This window comes from Sander vitreus, chromosome 3 (genome assembly GCF_031162955.1).
Source record: "Sander vitreus isolate 19-12246 chromosome 3, sanVit1, whole genome shotgun sequence".
NCBI classification, from domain to species: domain Eukaryota; kingdom Metazoa; phylum Chordata; class Actinopteri; order Perciformes; family Percidae; genus Sander; species Sander vitreus.
In genome coordinates this window covers 29,137,377-29,155,075 of record NC_135857.1, presented here as the reverse complement: position 1 = coordinate 29,155,075, position 17,699 = coordinate 29,137,377, and the positions used below count along the sequence as shown (strand labels likewise).

General features: G+C 41.2%; 1 protein-coding gene across 1 annotated transcript; it reads left to right on the top strand.

Annotated features, from left to right (window-relative positions):
* Positions 1–465: 465 nt before the first annotated feature.
* LOC144515762 (A disintegrin and metalloproteinase with thrombospondin motifs 8-like) lies at positions 466–16,497 on the top strand. Its single transcript, XM_078246867.1, has 9 exons — positions 466–1,550; positions 3,309–3,548; positions 7,291–7,423; positions 7,599–7,766; positions 9,073–9,365; positions 10,712–10,898; positions 11,527–11,699; positions 12,118–12,293; positions 12,828–16,497. Exons 1-9 carry the CDS (start codon positions 816–818, stop codon positions 13,585–13,587), a joined length of 2,865 nt encoding a protein of 954 aa, XP_078102993.1. The 5' UTR covers positions 466–815; the 3' UTR covers positions 13,588–16,497.
* The last annotated feature ends 1,202 nt before the right edge of the window (positions 16,498–17,699 follow it).

The window sequence follows — 17,699 nt, the reverse complement described above, 5'->3', positions numbered from 1 at the left end:
CCTCTGTTTGCTTGATCTTAATATTCAGAATTATTATACAGGTTTATCTGCAGAATATATATGGTGCAAAACCGCATAATTAAATAGCATTCTTCTTCCTATAGCTTTACTAATATGATTAAACATTTCTCAGTGTTCAAGGTGGCGGTCAGCTCCAAGAGCACACACAGCTGTTCTCTGTCCAGCGGTGGTCTTTGTGCAGGGATAAAGCAGATCGGCCTATGGGGGGCTCCGGGCTCTGTGGGTTCCTGCCTCTCACACACTGCTCCGAAATAACTCGAGTAGCGGACTTCCAGCTATGTGTAGTATATATGCCCTCCTGCTGCCATATAGCACGCTGGGTTAATAATAGGAGCACGGTTGTCAAGCTATTTCAGAAGGGGGGAGTGTCGGCCTATTCTCATTGGATCCGTTTTATCCGCGAGTATCTCATAAAGTGCGGGTGGGAGGAGAATTTCCAGCAACGGAGGATATCAAAAATAAACCCCCTCATGTCCAGGGAAGAGCAGAAAGTATAAATACCCCCGATATGTCCAGACTGCTTCGGTGCTGGCGAGTGGTACAACAAGACTTAGCTTAGTGAGGGTATCAGAAACGACAATTCAGACAAACTGAAATTAAATACCAGACATAACTTTGACCAAGACTGCCTTCACAGCGCTGGGAAATCACTTTCATTTGAACAGATCTCTGATTTAAGGAAATAACTATTTCTCTACGATTAGAGAAGACGCGCCATTACCAGAGATAAAGGACATACATTGTAATAAAATCTTTATTGTTACTACTCTTGAGCGCAATTTCCATTGCAGAAGATGTGTTCCACTGTGTGTTTGGTCGTTTTACTCCTGTGCGTAATGAACGCAGCACTTTCCACTCCATTTGAATCTGAGGATATTGTACCTGTTCGGATAAATGGAAGAATCAGCGGTCGCTTTTGGAAAAGAAGCGAGGATCAGCCGAGATTCATCCTCAGTGCATTTGGCAAGGACTTGACTCTAAACCTTATTCCAGATACCAGCTTTATCGCGCCTTCCTTCACCATACAGCGCATCAAAGCCAGAGATGTTGGCGCTTTACGCAGCTCTTCAGGTGCCCAACTTGTCGCTGATCTCCAGAAATGTATAAACCAGACAGAGGAGAAAGAAGGACAGCTTAGGAGCTGCTTTTACTCGGGGAATGTAGATGACGATCAAAGCTCGGTTGTGGCTGTCAGTTTGTGCTCGGGCATCTTTGGCTCCTTCATAACGGAGGGGAAAGAGTATTTAATTGAGCCCAAACTTCGCGGCGGCCTTGGGCCAGACTCTGCCGAGCAGCTGCATGTCATCAAGAGGAGGACATTCAGCAAAAACCACGGTGTTCCCCTCCTGTTTGAACACGCGGCGGCTGAGAGTCGAGCGGAGAAGCACAACGGGGAAAGTTTTACGCACGGCGACAGTGACGCACAGAGGGAACCTCGCCGGAGACGCTTTGTTTCCGCGCCACGGTTCATAGAGACCCTGGTGGTAGCAGACTCAACCATGACCCACTTCTATGGAGATGAAATAAAGGTCAGACACGATGAACTCATTATTTCCTGCACACACTGTTGATAGGAACCTAAACAAACCTTAAGTTTAATCCGCAGATTGTCCCATAAACAAAACGTCGAAGACGTCATCTTTTTCCTTTATTTCCCCATCCTGCTTGTAAGAATTCATAGCCTAGACATATAGTGGCAGGGGTTTGTTTTTCTGTGCTGCTTCATAAAACATGTTTTGGCAATGATGAGGCTTGGGGAGGCAATCGGTGGGCTCCCTGTTTTCCACAGGCTGAGAAAGAGGTCATGCAACAGAATTGTAAGCAATGCTGAAGCACATTCCTAAAGACTTGGTCACGATTTGGCAGCAGAGCCTTAGCATCACCCAGGGAAGATTCACAAGGCTTACAATATCTATTCTGTTCTAGCTTTACTCTTACTTTATGCATTCATTTAAATAACCTTCTCCTGCTGTACATCATACAAAACAGCTATTATGTAAATTGAATCGAATCGTTGGATGGTGATACTATATCACAAAAAAACTCCTGAAAGTAAGACAGTCAAAGTATGACAATCCATGATCCTGCCACAACCTGGAGCAGCCAAGTTCTAGTCTGTTTGTACTTAACAAGTTCCTCAGCTGCCAGACCCTCTGCCTCATCCCACAGTAAGTAAGTTAAAGGAGTATGGAAAGGCTTCTAGGCACCAGGGTCAAGTGGACAAAGGTTAGACTGATAAGTCGGGCTTGTGTTGGCTTTTCGTTACAAATGAGATTCCAATTTCATTACCCTGGTTTTCTATGAGCAGGGGTGGTTTTAGTGATTTAGAGGTCCCAGGCAAGAATCAACATGGCTCATGTAGCACATGTGGAAAACTTTATGTGGGAGTATCATCCCACCCTAGAAAAAGTGAGTTCAGCAAGGCTGATGGAAGACTTTGCTATACACATCATGGCACAGTCTCCCACATTCGTTGTGATTTACCAGCTCTCCACTAAAACACAACCCTATGACAGCACTGTGGAAACCTCTGCCCATCACTACCTCCCATGACACAATCATGAATAGTGGACAAAAACTATTTGGAGGCTGCGCTCTCAAATGGGAAATTTTCACTGAATTCTTCACTTAGAAGAAGAAGACAGTATGGTCTCAAATAAGGCTTCTGTTTTCCTGAACCTGGTTGCAAGCTTAAGATGCAAATACTTGTGAGTGTGTCTGACACATTTTTGCAATTTCCAAGCTCATGTGCAATCCTGGTGATGTGCATCAACACTGTACATTATGAGCAGGAGAAATACAGGTAGTGTCACACTACAGTAAAGTGTGTTTATATCAAACTTGGTTACCTTTATTTTTGTTTATATATAGTATACATATACATATAGTGACAGTGATCAGTTTGTGATTTTGAAGAGGTCTCTGTGTGTACCTCGACCAATTACAGTCTGGTGTGTGCTTGAGCTGGGCTGCTAAATGAAGCATACCAGCTGATTTCAGCTTAAAGCAGATAATATGGTATTGTCCAAGGACTAAAAAAATGAAAAATGAATATTGGCTGATGAAGTGTTATCAGGTTTTGTAAGTCTCAAATATCACTAATGGCTACAAAAATCTAATATTGTTAGGCTGTTGCCTGTGCAGGCAGAGACACAAACATTATATCATGCAAAACCTGTGCTGCATGACCTTCACCCATTTGGTTTTAACCATGCTATCTTTTATCCATCCTCCACTGTATCTTAAATATTAATTAAATGTTGTGTCCTGTCTCTCCTCCTCCACAGCACTACATTCTGACCCTGATGTCGATGGCTGCCCAGCTTTACAAGCACCCCAGCATAAAGAACTCAGTAAACATGGTGGTGGTGAAGTTGTTGGTGGTGGAGGATGAGGAGGTTGGCCCGGAGGTCTCCAGCAATGGAGGTGTGGCTCTGAGGAACTTCTGCTCCTGGCAGCAGCTCTTCAACCCACCAAGCCAGAGGCATCCAGGGCACTATGACACTGCCATGCTTTTCACCAGAGAGGTGAGGGCCAAGTACATAGCTGGTTTAGCTTCTTTACACAGCTGCAGAATAGTTGTTGAGGTATCTGCAAAAACATACCATCATCTACATATAATGTTTTAAACATTTGATGAGATACATTTTCCAGAATTTGAGCATGAAAGTTAATTGTTCACCTTGGAGACAGTAGTTTGACAAAACAAACAACTCAAGGTCCACTTACCAGCTTTCTAAAGCTTTCATCTCCGATTTCTAGTCTTCTTCAGCGGATGGAGTTTGCTCAGTTGTCACAGAGACTACATTGGTGAAACAACAAAGACCCAAGAGATTTAATGAACATTGGAAACAGACAACACAGGCAACATGGTCTGTGAACACCAAAACTAGTCACAGCATCGACTGAGAAGGGTCAAAAGTCATCAACCAGGAGTCAGTGGATGGTCGGGGGAAAGTTAAAGAAGGCCATTCACATCTGTATGACAACTGACCAAACTTCATCCACTGAGACAGACTGTGAGATGTGGTTGAACTTTTCAGAAAAAGCTATAAAATGGATCTTAAGTTAAGTCAAATTTACTAGAACGTTTATTTAAATTTAAAAACAGCAGTGGTTAAAAAAATAAATCCTTGTGGAACACCACATTTCATAATGAAAGGAGCACTATTATCAAAGGTTTCATTGGAAAGTTTGAGCTACAGTAAATACTGAATGTTTACAATATTTGGTCATAAAACTATAATTTAAAGATGCACTAATAATATTTTTTATATACTGTAACTAATGGGTGAAATGCCTGTGTGAAATGTGAATGGTATCACTCATAATGATGAACCTACAAAGAATGATCACGCAACTCAGCAGTTCCCCTAAGCACTATAAGGCGTTTTTCCAGCTTCAGCATTTTGTTTTGTTTTCTGGCATGCAATGTTATTGTTTTGTTTCATTCTCACCTCTCTTATCAACTTTATTATCAGCTGCAGTTTTCAGCAAAAAAACATTGATAAACTGACCTACTCAGCACCAAACAGCAGGCAGACAGTTAAATACTAACTGGTGAACATAGGAGCATTAGCAGCTAAAGAGCCAGATGGTTCCTGGGAGTTGGTGGAGACTAACACAAAAGTAAAAGGAGAACAAGTATTGGACTTACATTCTTCAGGCGGGTAAAAAGAGCTCACACATTAGCCATAACAACTTTTTAAGGCCCCCAATATATCAACCACATGTGATTAATACAGATTTAAAACTATTCAGTATTAGCACCAGATAGCTGGTATCAGTTTATGATTATGGTAGTGGAGCCTTTATTCAGAGCATGGTTTAGACTCTTTGGTGTGTGAAACAACTCAAACAATGTTGTGAGTGCTTTACAGTGTATAATTAGAATAGATTGTCGACTTAAACATGATAGTCTGGTATATTTTGTTCTCCATTCAGAAGACAATAACCCAGCAAGGATGAGTCACAAATTAAGCCTTGGTGGAATTCAGTCCCAGGCCAGCTGCAGTACAAAATGTGGTTTCTGAGCAGCAGTCTCAGCCACACATTTACTTGAAAGCAAAGTTTCTTACAGTAACACAGGTGCCTTTTAGGGCCAGTTACGTTTATAGTGGGGATCCAGCTGAAAAAGAGAATTTTGCATGGGACAGGTATTATCATATTTTGCTCTTTTAGCAACCAGGGAGCACATGTGTGAGATCAGTGAAAAAAAATTAAACAAGGTGAGGTAAAGGAAAGCCTTTCTAGCCTTTTGGGTGAATTAAGGATGCTGAAAAGATGGAATAGTTGTGATCTTTTCCAAGCAGGGGGAATGTCAACAGAGAGCAAACTGTGCTTTATGGATGCTTCGACAGGAAATAAGTTCACAAGTCCTTAGGGTTTGAGTTGTGATTGGCTTGTTCTGCTGTACTTGGCTGCCTTCTTCCATCTGGTATGTGCATGTTGACAAGGTGTTAGCAGACAATACATTGGGCGAGTAACTTCTCTATTATTAAATTTCTACAGCTAAGTGCCCTGGTTGCAGCTTGATTTGATGACAGGCTTGGCATTTATCTGCCAAATGAATGACGTTAGCATGTAAATCTGACCCTGGATCAGAGAAATGATGACTAGAACATATGTTTTGTGCTGGATTTGTTAAAGCTGCTTTCGCAAAACCCAGTTTTGTTTGTTTTTCCATTTCAGCGGAAATATGCTTTGAAATGTAGAGGACGGAAGGCTCCTCGTGGATGAGCTAACTTTAGTGCGGCCACAAATCAGCCCTGACATGATTAAGACACTTTAAATGGTCAGCTTGAGTGCGTGGCTGGGTCTGGGTCAATCACAGTCTGAAGGCTGCTGCCACTACTGTCTGTTGTGAAACTGTAGTGGAAACATTTTTGTGGTCTTATATTGTATGTGTGTGTGTGTGTGTTTATCCGTCTGTCTGCACTATCTGCAGTATCTGCAAATGCCATATAATAGCTTGTGCTTTGACCCATACATCTTACTTTGTCTGTGTGTCTGCATACATGAGTGACAGATGCTATTGTGGAACAAGGTGTACAAACACACGCTGAGCTGGGTTCAAACGGCAGCTCCAAGTCCAGATGTGTTTTGAATTTGAGGCTTCTGCCTTGTGGTATTTTGGGTCTGAGGCGAGGCCATGGATGCTTCCGTCTCCGTCCTACACAGCCAGGCGTCTTCTCGAGCGGGGAAAGATTTCTGATATACCACACTGTTAATTTTCCTAGATCACAGCTCTCGACAGCTGCATGCTGAGGATATTTATTTGCTTTGTTTTATGACTGGAAATACTGAGCAGCATGTTTTTGATTAGTTTCTTAAAAAGTGGCAGAAAAACAACTTACACAAATAGACAGTGAAGGCTCGCCATCCTATGTGATTAATATAACAGTCAGTCAGGGCTGCCCATATGCTTAATATATTTTCTATTTGATAGGATAATGTCTTTAACTCTTTGATAGTCCACTCTGCCAGCTGGTTCTCAGCAAATGTTCCCTACTTTTGAAGGGAAATAGACCTTATGTAGGTTTAGAACAGCGGATTGAGCCAATATTGCGCAATACTACACTTACTGTTCATGACAAGACCTTAACCTGAACTGGTTTGAATGAAATACATTTTTAGTTGAATTGGATGCAATACAAGTATGCATTTTGGTTTCAGTGGAGAGTTTAAGTGTTCCATCACACTGAAGCTGTTTGGCAGCAGTGACAAGACCAAAAAGTGGCTCATGGTACACAGCTCTTGTTTTAGTGGCATATGTCGATTCTTTTTGGTGAGTCACTGTTGATTTTGGTTTGCCGCTGTGGTTCCCTGGCTTATTGCACTTATATCACTCATGTTCCACTGGCAGATACCACTCTCCACCAGTACATACTGCTGTGTGTGTGACTTTGTATTAGTGTTATACAGGGATTCCAAGTAGTAAGTATGTCAGTAGTATCTTGCTGCCATTCGAATGGCACATTCCACTGACCCAGATGCAACAATGGTGCCCTTGCAAAATAGATAGCGTAGATAGCAGAAGGCGAAGGACGGATGTCAGGCTTTATCCCATTAATAGTCTCGAGGCTTGTTAACCTTAATAAGATATAATACAGTTTGGGTGAATACAATTGCTCATCATTTTAGATTTAGAATTAGATTTTTGAACGTCTGCTTTTGCATACTTTAATAATAATTATTTTCAAGTCTTACATCATCATCCTGACCTTGGTGTGCCAATTTAAGTGTTTTCTGTGTTTGGTTGTGTTGCAGGACATCTGTGGACAGAAGAGCTGCGACACGTTGGGTGTGGCCGATGTCGGGACGATGTGCGATCCCAAGAGAAGCTGCTCAGTTATCGAGGATAACGGCCTGCAAGCTGCCTTCACAACTGCACATGAGCTCGGTTAGCTCACATTTGTTGTCATATGGGTGGGCTGGTGTGGGTGTAGGATTTATGAAATAAAGTTTGTAATGTAATAGGCAAGTTCAAATCTTTTTTTACTCATTCATAACCACTTGTCTGTGCATCTGTGAACCTATATTTCACATCATTATCATTGCATTCCTTCCCACTGCAGGTCATGTGTTGAGTATGCCTCACGATGACTCCAAGACCTGTGAGAGGCTGTTTGGAGATCTGGGAGGACATTACCTGATGGCTCCTCTGTTTGTCAGCCTCAACAAGACAGCGCCTTGGTCTCCCTGCAGTGCTCTCTACATCACAGAGTTCTTTGACAATGGACATGGTAGGGAATACTTTAGGTTGTCACACCAATCTGTCAAAAATTACACACTGAGGCCACATTTCCACCTGGTATTAATATCCAATCTGAGTGATCCGATCACAAGCGGACACCTTTTAGTACGTGTTTTCCCACCTGGATCTCACTTCCCCACTTCATATGCAAACAAATACAGTATGTACATAATATCCTGTTCCTGAGACATCACCGACAGTACGATAATAACCTCCAAAACACAAGATTCACTCTCAGTGGTTTCTGGGACATCATAAACACTTTGAATGAGTAGGTAATTCCACTCACAGTTGAGTAGGCAGTCCTGAATGTGGCCCAGTACACATTGCTAAAAGAATGTGGTCATATGTGGCCTAGACCACCTTCGAATGTGGTCTGAGTGATCGGATCTCAATGTGTCCTCATTGCTTCCTGGCTGCATTCCCACCTATACTTAGAGATGTGCACTTGTGATTGGATCACTCAGATCGGATTTTAATACCAGTTGGAAATGGGTTTGAGTAAATCAAAAAGTAAGCGCCCTGTAGAGACCTTCTGCCAACATGGACGTCTGCCAACACACTGTGGCTCTGTTATTAGCGCTGATTCAAAGATGACTAAAACACACTGTTTTTCTCTCACGCTCTAACTATGGCTTTCCTGCTTTAACATGTTGCTCACCTCAAATTATGGGTTGTAGGGATAGTTTATCTTGCACTAGATTTCCACATCTTCTCTCTCCACATCCTCTTCTCTTCACTCTCTCCTTTTCTGTTTCTTTCTCTTGTCTCGCCTGCCTCTCCCCATCTCACGTTGTGCATCATGTAGTGTTTGTATTCTTGCTAGACCTATCAGTGAACCTTCTTTTCCACTGAGTCATACAATTAACTTCTTCCTGTTCTTCACCTCCTCAGCCAAAAGCAACAGCTGGTGTCAGCAAAATATGTTCTTTATCAGTTTGAAAAAAAACTTGTGTGGCTGAGAATGTTCATTCCAAACTGAGGACGTCATTAACAACTCTAGACAAAAAGCGTATTGAATGTAACAAGGAATCATTAGAGGACAATTAATAAATTCTGATTTGGAATAGCTGTCAAATGTCCTGATTCAGAACACCAGCCTGCCTATAAAAGTGCACTGCATTATTAATTTATATAGTCGGGACACAACTTGACCTGAATATTTTCCCACTGTTGTCATGCCACACACAAAGAGCAACACATTTACAATTGTTACTGTGCCACAAAGTTGCATAATCTCCATAAACCACAAAATAATCATTCTCATACAGTGTTGCTTTATGTTGTAACCGCAGGGGACTGCCTGCTGGATGTCCCAGAGAGTACCATACCGTTACCAAGAGAGCTGCCAGGCACTAAGTACAGCCTGGACCAGCAGTGCCAGCAGATGTTTGGAGAGGAGTTTGTCCAATGCCCCAACTCCTCAGATAGTGATATTTGTAGCCAGCTGTGGTGTCAGGAGGATGGGACGCTGCAGTGTTCCACCAAGAACGGCAGCTTGCCCTGGGCTGACGGCACCCCCTGTAGCCTCAACGGAACATGCCTCCATGGAGCGTGCATGTTGACTCAGGATGTGATGCAGCCACTGGTAAGACTGCTTCTTTATTCTTACAAATGAAAAGTTGAATTAATTAACAATAAAACACAGCCTTGTTCAATTCAATACACTCAGGAGTTTGCTGCTACAGCTTTAGTTGGTCTGGTATGACCAGTAGCTTATGGTGGCTAATGTTAGCAATCTTAGCTGTGTAAAAGACATCAGTGAGTCAGTTTGCTGACTTTGTAACTTTTCTCTTCTTGTGCTGTTATGCTATGTTTTGAACTGCCCTGCGGTTTTAATGAGTCACTTCCTTTAAAGTGCACTTCTCAATTACACAGAAAAAGAGTAATCAAGTTTGTAGTCATAAAACACGTATGTCAGCAAATCTAAGACAATCTCCCTTAGCCAATATCCTGTTAAGGGAAGTCATCAATACAAAACTCTAGAGAGTAAATACAGTGTCTTAGGTAGTTGAGATATGGCACTTTTTCAGCATCGCAGTTGTAAGAAGTTTTAAGTATGTTAGTCTTTTTCACTACACATTGTTGTATTTATTTGTCTATATTAGTGTGTGTGTATGTAAGGGTACTTGAAAGTGCTCTGTGTGTGTGTGTTTGTGTGCGTGTATGCATGTGTGTGTGTGTGTGTGTGTGTGTGTGCGTGTGCGCGTGTGTGTGCGTGTGTGTGCATACGTGGGTGTGTTATGGGGGGATGGAAGGGGGGAATTGCATATTGTTAATTTGTATTTACATCTTTTTTTAGGATTGTTTTGTGTACCTGCACCTTGACCACTCGATTTTCCCTATTTGGGATAATAAAGTTTACCTTGACCTTAAGTAGGAATACATTTGTAAAAGTATGGATTACAGCATTGTTGGAATTTGGTGAATCCATTTGCTTCATGATGCCTGTTTATATTTCCTTGAAGAACATTTATACATCTCAATGTTTCATTTTAGCTTACTTGCCTAGATATCTTCTCCGTGTGTTATGATCACACATCTGTTTATGAATCCAGACGTGCTGGCAGTTGTGATGTTAGCTGGTCCAAACTCATAAAACTTCTGGAAAGGACACTCACGCTAGCAAACACACACACATATGCACAAACACACTTTCAATTGTACCTTACAAAGCTGCAGCATGGCAGGTTCCACTAGTGGTGAGTGACACATGTGGCAGGAATGTGGGTAGAGGCAGACAGCAGGCGCGTGCCGAACTTCAACAAAGATTTAGCCTGGAGTCACGGCACGCCAATACACTGTGCAGCCTCAAACCCAGAAGCCCAGGCTGTGGTTTAGGCTACACAGCTGAGATTGCCTTTGGCACTGAGCTCCAACCAACTATTCTGACTGCTCTTTTCCCCCCTCTTTTCTTGCTGTGTTTTACCACAGGTGGTTGTGGACGGCGGCTGGAGCTTGTGGGGGCTGTGGCAGCAGTGCTCCAGAACATGTGGAGGAGGGGTGGAGTTCTCCTATAGGGAGTGCACTGACCCTCTGCCTCAGAACGGAGGGAAGTACTGTGAAGGACAGCGAGTTCAGTACCAGTCCTGCAACACGCAGCCCTGTGACAACAACGACGGTAAGAAATAACACTATGCCGGTTTGTGAGGGGAGCAGAGCACATAAACGCTTTCTCTCCCAGTTCAGTCCATGCAGTCCACTTGACTCATCTTTGAATTTTTATCTTTTATATTTATTCCTTTCACTTTTATTCCATTATTCTCTTTATTGCACACTAGCTTTTTTAGCACAGCCTCAAGAGTATGCCACCCTGCATTTTACTGCAAATACTGTACTGTATGAGCATGTGACAAAATATACCTTCTGAATTGAAATTGAATTGAATTACATGATACATGTATAATAAACTGCTCATTATTTCAATAAAATCATATGTGGCAGGTCATTTTTCAATTAACTAGATGATTATTATCGAAATAAATGTTGATTCATTTTCTCTCAATTGACAAATCAATTAATCGACTAATCGTTTTAGCTCTCTTGATATACAGTGCACTGCAGGTAATTCATCAAAACGTGTAATCCAAATTTCTACTAATATAGAAATATGAATATTGATGTATTGAGCATATTTGACTGTATATTTTTACATAAATATACTTTTGTAGGGAGGTCAAGAGTCAAGTTTTGGTCAAGAGTTGACCTCAGTGTAACAACGCTAAGTTTTACTCCGGCTTTTACCTTAGGAAAGAGTTTCAGAGAGGAGCAGTGTGAGAAGTACAACAGCCCCAACTACCTGGACTCCAACGGGAATATAAAACAGTGGATCCCAAAGTATGCTGGTGTTTCTCCCAGAGACAGATGTAAGCTGTTCTGCAGGGCCAGGGGCAGCAGTGAATTTAAGGTGTTTGAATCCAAGGTACAGTATCTGCACAGCCATTTTGCCAACACATTCACATTTACAGTTCAGCTAACATGTCCCAATATTGATCTGATGCTTTCCAATGAAAATTAACATTTGTAAAAAAACTGTCTGAAATAGAAGTTTGTGTTATATTTGGATAAAGAACACATACTCTTGAGTTTTTTTTGGTATTGCAATAACAAATAATCTTACATGACACATGGGATATCTGGCAGTTTTCTGAAATAATGTTAACAGTAACTCTAAGTGCACTTACTATCTCTTCTCACAGTTAACCTAAAGTTGAGATTCTTTGTCAAAAGTCATTCTCTCTGCATCTTAATATAGAATAGGAGCTACATCCTAGATAAGCAATCATTAAAAAAATCTACAAGATGCAAAGAATCAACACCTACTTGTTGCGTCGCTGCAGGTGATTGACGGGACGACCTGTGGCCCTGACACCACATCAGTGTGTGTCCAAGGCCAGTGTGTGAAGGCAGGCTGCGACCAGGTGATTGGATCCAACAAGAGGGTGGATAAATGTGGAGTGTGTGGAGGAAGTGGGCTCACCTGTAGAAAGATTACAGGCTCCTACAACAAAGCAACGTAAGTGCTCCAAAAAGTCCCTAAGAAAATAGCTTTCTTGACCTCAGTTAGATAGACTAAATTCATACCACTTTCATAGCTGTCCATTCAATAAAGGCCCAGTAGGGATCTCTGGTACAACTTAACCTACTTCCAGGATGCATGGAGAAGGGGAAAAGTCAGAAGAAGTATAACTCCAGCAACACTTGTAGTATACAGAACTACTTTTTTGTTTAGACCCATCCGTTTCAGCTTGTGGCCTTCATCAGGATCACCCTCGTTAGATATAAGCCTACAGCCAGCAGCCGGTGAGCTTTGATAGCACAAAGACTGTAAATTAGGAAAGCCTGGCTCTGTTTGTAAGAGTGTTTCCCAAAATGTCAAACTATTGCATTAAGTAGTGAGCTTTACAGGTGTTGGTTAGGCATATTTCTGAGCATTTGAGAGGTAAGGAAGCAAAGAATGTAAGCATATTACCCAAATTGTTGAACTATTTCTTTAAATTAAGAAAACTAAGTGCATTATCTAAATCCAGTTCGTTGTTTTCTCTAACAGCTATGGATACAGCGACATTGTCACAATTCCCGTCGGCGCTACTAACATTGACATCAAACAGCGGAGCCACAGAGGGATCAAACATGACGGGAACTACCTGGCTATAAAGAGAGAGAGTGGCGGTTACATCCTCAACGGTAACTTCTCTGTATCCACGGTGGAGCAGGACATTCCTGTGCTGGGTGCTGTGCTAAAGTACAGCGGCTCCTCCACCACGCTGGAGAGGATCCAGAGCTTCAGGCAGCTGAAGGAGGCCATCACCATCCAACTCCTTGCCACTGCGGGGGATGCCAACCCTCCCAAGGTCAAATATACATTTTTCATCCCTAGAGATGTGACCTTCAACAAATCCAAAGAGAGGAAGGGCTCATCCCTGTCTCTGCATATGATCCATCCATTCGGTGTACCTGACTGGGTGCTGGGGGAGTGGTCTGAGTGCTCCAAGAGCTGTGGCTCCGGATGGTCCAGGAGAAATGTTGAATGCCGAGACAGCGCAGGCTTCCTCTCCAGCCAGTGCGACAAAGACCTGAAGCCCGTAGACATAAGGCCTTGCGGGGATCTGCCGTGCCCCATATGGCAGATGGGACCTTGGTCTGTGTGCTCACGAACTTGTGGCCAGGGTGAGCGCCGCCGCAGCGTCTTCTGCATAGACTACACTGGGAAGACTGTTGAGCCAGAGAAGTGCGATCTGAACAAAATCCCAGAGCCAGTCTCTGGAGAATGTCTCAACCAAGAGTGCTTATTAGGAATAGGAGTATAGTGAACTTTCCCTTTCTGGTCTGACTGCACTTATCTACCATGGATGGATTACTGATTGGGCACACTGGGCACAGGCCCAGGGGCCAAAGGGGTCAGGGGGCAGAGACACAAAACGACCACAAAGAAACACAAACCGACCACAGAGAGAGACATAACAACCACAAAGAAACAGGGGCCAAAGGGATCAGGGGGCAGAGACACAAAAACGACCACAAAAAGACAAACCAACCACAGAGAGATACATAAAACCACAAAGAAACACAAAGCGACCACAAAGAGACACAAAATGACCACAAAGAGACACAAACCAACCACAAAGAGACACACACCAACCACAGAGAGACACACACCAACCACAAAGCAACACAAAGCAAACCAAGAGCAGAGGCGCCGCCAGGAATTTTGGGCCCCATGACAAAAAAATCAAATTGGGCCCCCCTCTGCGCAGCTGTTGTCACCACATCTCTAGGACCTAACTGTCCCATCAAAAGCTTTACATAACTCTAATTAAAGGCATGCAACTAAAGGCTTCTTGCAGTTCAGTACTAGTACTAGAATTTGACAAAATGGAAAATTCTCTTAACAAAATTAATTATTATAATTATTAATGAAAGACAGAGAAATCCCCACAGACTCCCTGCACTGATGCTAACTGGCATGTCATTTAACACAATGTTGCTCACCTTCTTCACTGGGACAGGGAGGGGCTCAGTTAGGGGGAGACTGGGGTGCTGCTGACTCATCTGTTGTTAAGTCTGCTAAAAGGGGCAGAGACAATGATTCAATATGAATCTCTTGCTAAACGTTTCCCTGCACTTATTAAATGGTGATTAAATGTAGGCTTATTTCACTATGGACATTAAGCCAACAGGTTAATACCACTCACAGACTATAGGCTACCCACCTTTCTTGGTGAAAAACTGGGTTACAGTTTGACACCCTTTCCTTTGTCTTTGCTCTCTCTCTTTTCTCTCTTTCCTTTTTTGAAAACCAGATTTTGATTTAACGTTACTTGGTAACATTGTGGTCACTGTAGTTCTGCTGCATCTACTGACTGCAACTAAACACCGTCACTGAGTGCGCTACGGCAGGACCAAACCATTTCATGCAGATACAGGGGGGTGGTCGGTCTATATGGATGTTTACTTTTTGGTCAATGGGGATATTTAACTTTTACTGCCAAAAACAAGTAAAAACAAAGAGATCATTAATTTTATTATTATATTTGAAATATATATACTGAATGATGATGGTTTAATAATTTTAAATTAGTTTTTACCTATTTTTTGGGGCCCCTGTCAGTCATGGGCCCTTGGAATTGTCCTAACTTTTCCCCCCTATACGGCGCCCCTGACCAGGAGACACACATGACTACAAAGACACACAAAACAACTACAAAAAGATGCAAAACAATTACAAACAACATCTCTACGTCGTTTTTGTGTTTTTGAGATCCTGAGAGTTCTGGTCTAGCTGTAAAATGTGGTTCAAGTGCGTTGTATTGTTTGTATTTGTTTTGTCTCTCTTTCAGTCTGGAGTTCTTGCTTTTACAGTATTTAGGAGGGGTTGGGGGCCTTTTACGCGCCTGTGCCCAGGGGCCCATTGCCTCATAATCTGTTAATGTTACCAACTGGTCGCATCAAGTCACATCAGGGGCATTAGCCTGAATATTGTTTTGTTATCTTTTGTTGACATTTAACAACCACTATTGAGATTTGAAACAAAGGAAATCTACCTCAGGATGTACATGTGATGCTATGTATAGATGCTAGATGAAGGTGCTGTGTGTGTGTGTGTGTGTGTGTGTGTGTGTGTGTGTGTGTGTGTGTGTGTGTGTGTGTGTGTGTGTGTGTGTGTGTGTGTGTGTGTATTCTCCAGAAAGAGAAGTTTTCTTGTCCCTCTTTAAAGAGAGACTAACTTTTTGGATGAAGTCTGGTATAATCGGCAGTATGTTCTAAGTTACCTATCATTTAAAGTGAGGCTGGACAATGTTCTAGCAGCAAACAATGGCATGAAACCTGCTGTCGAACACCAGCACAGTGTAAATATACCTCCAATTGTCCTTCACAGAACTTAAACACCTATAAAGCTTTGATCATGCCATTTACCTATTATTGAGGTAGGATCGATGCATTGGAATTTAAGCCTCTGGGAAATAAGCTCATGTTTGATTGCTTCTCTTTTCTACACACATACAAAATGTTTTGTGTTAAATGATTGTGATGAAGATGTTTTTCAGTGACACTAAATCTGACAATATTTAGGACTTTAAAATGTGCTAGTTATAGCCTACATCAGAACCGATTGTTTCAATGCAGATCTAGACTTATAGAATTTATAGAAATTGAGTTTGAGTTTACGCGGCATGTAAAATGAATTAGCATAGGTAATGACTGGTCATTCATGACCAGAGAAACCCATGACAGAGAATTTCCCTCTTTTAGCCTTTTCCCAGGTGCATTATAATGCAGTTGAGAGGAACATTGGTACAAACAATCTGAAATGCCACAAATATGTCTTCAGAGGTGTTATTACTAAGTTAAGTGATAAGCATACTATCTATCGTCTATATGAAAAATAACATTAATTTTATTTGTTTCCAGACTTTTATCTGTTAATGCATCATATGCAAACGTTCACAGTTGTTTTCAGACTCTTGTATGTATGTTTGATTTCTTCATTCCTGTTGTTAATTTACACTGTTATAAATCAAAAGAGATGGCACATTGGGCCTATATCCCTTCAGTGAAGGACCATACTATTTTATTATTACGGCTTCCTTTTTAAGCTATTTATTTTTTGTAAAATGTTTACCTTGGACCTTGGATGTAATTAATATGGCAGATACTGCTCTCTTTGAGATTTTTGTCTATAAAAATGGTCAAATAAACACATTTATGTCAATACATTATTCTCTTTTACAGCCAAAAGGACACTTTGTGCTAGCCTTTTCCTTGTCTCTGTTGTGCACAAAAGCTTTATTACTTGAGGATCCTTGTTTCCCGGTAGGTAGGTACAACCAAATATCAGGAGGAGCCATACTTCAAAATGACCAATAAATTCCAAACAAATGTTCTGTTTTCCATGTTTTCCAGAGCACTCTTTTAGACCATTGTGGGCCACTAAAACCCACCACTGAAGGCCAGACTAATGGAATTCGTTTAAGTGGGTCAGCAGCTTTTAAAAGCAGGGCGAGGCAGATTTTATTGCATGGTTTACAAACTGAAACCCCTTAAGATGTTCAGTAAAATACTCCCACATTGGAATAATTTCTCTGTTCAGACATCTGAAATGAAGACAGCCATGTAAAAACATACTCAGCAGCAGTGGTTAGGGAGGAATTTCTTCTATCCTATTCTTAATGAATGTCTTCTTCCATTCACAGCTGCCTGAGCTTAGTAGATGTGAAAGCCATAATGGATCACCAAACCAATAGGCCCATAATATCATATATACGGAACAGTATACATCATATAGCCTACAGTTTGGGTTATTAGCAACATTCTAAAATATTTATAATATTCAACATATTCAACTTTTTTATATTATATTCGACTCTGTTTTCAATCTATCAAGTTTTATCAAGATGAAGAAAGGCATTTGATGTCTGACACTACAAATGTATCATACAATATGGTAAATGGTACGATTAATTAAATATATAAATTACTATAAAGAAGAAATAAGAGAAAAAGAAAAAAATGTCTACAACAACAGCAAATATTACACACAGATGTATTACACAAGATATAAGACAACAGAATATGCAGTACTAGTTAGTTAGAAAATTAGGGTTTAGGGCAATATGAACACATTGCATGTTCTAGTGTGCCAAATAATTGAGGTGTAAATTATAATTTTCAAAATTCTGAATACATAACAAAATGAAGTATATGATATATATATATATATAAATATAATATTTATAGTATATATATACATATATATATGTATATACATATATATATATATATATATATAAACCACAAAACACATTTGCACATGTTATGATTAGGTTAACAGGGCTACAAAAGGCCATATATGCCGCATGTAAATTAATATAAACAGTGGAAATATGTAAGTTGTGTTGTACATGTTGCTAAATGTGAGACT

What these genes read in the sequence shown, in the direction of transcription:
- LOC144515762 (XM_078246867.1), top strand. Translation starts at nt 816, where the DNA reads ATGTGTTCCACTGTGTGTTTGGTCGTTTTACTCCTGTGCGTAATGAAC. An exon ending in AGGATGTGATGCAGCCACTG is followed by an intron (nt 9,366 to 10,711) that starts GTAAGACTGCTT and finishes GTTTTACCACAG; the next exon opens with GTGGTTGTGGACGGCGGCTG. An exon ending in GGCTCCTACAACAAAGCAAC is followed by an intron (nt 12,294 to 12,827) that starts GTAAGTGCTCCA and finishes TTTCTCTAACAG; the next exon opens with CTATGGATACAGCGACATTG.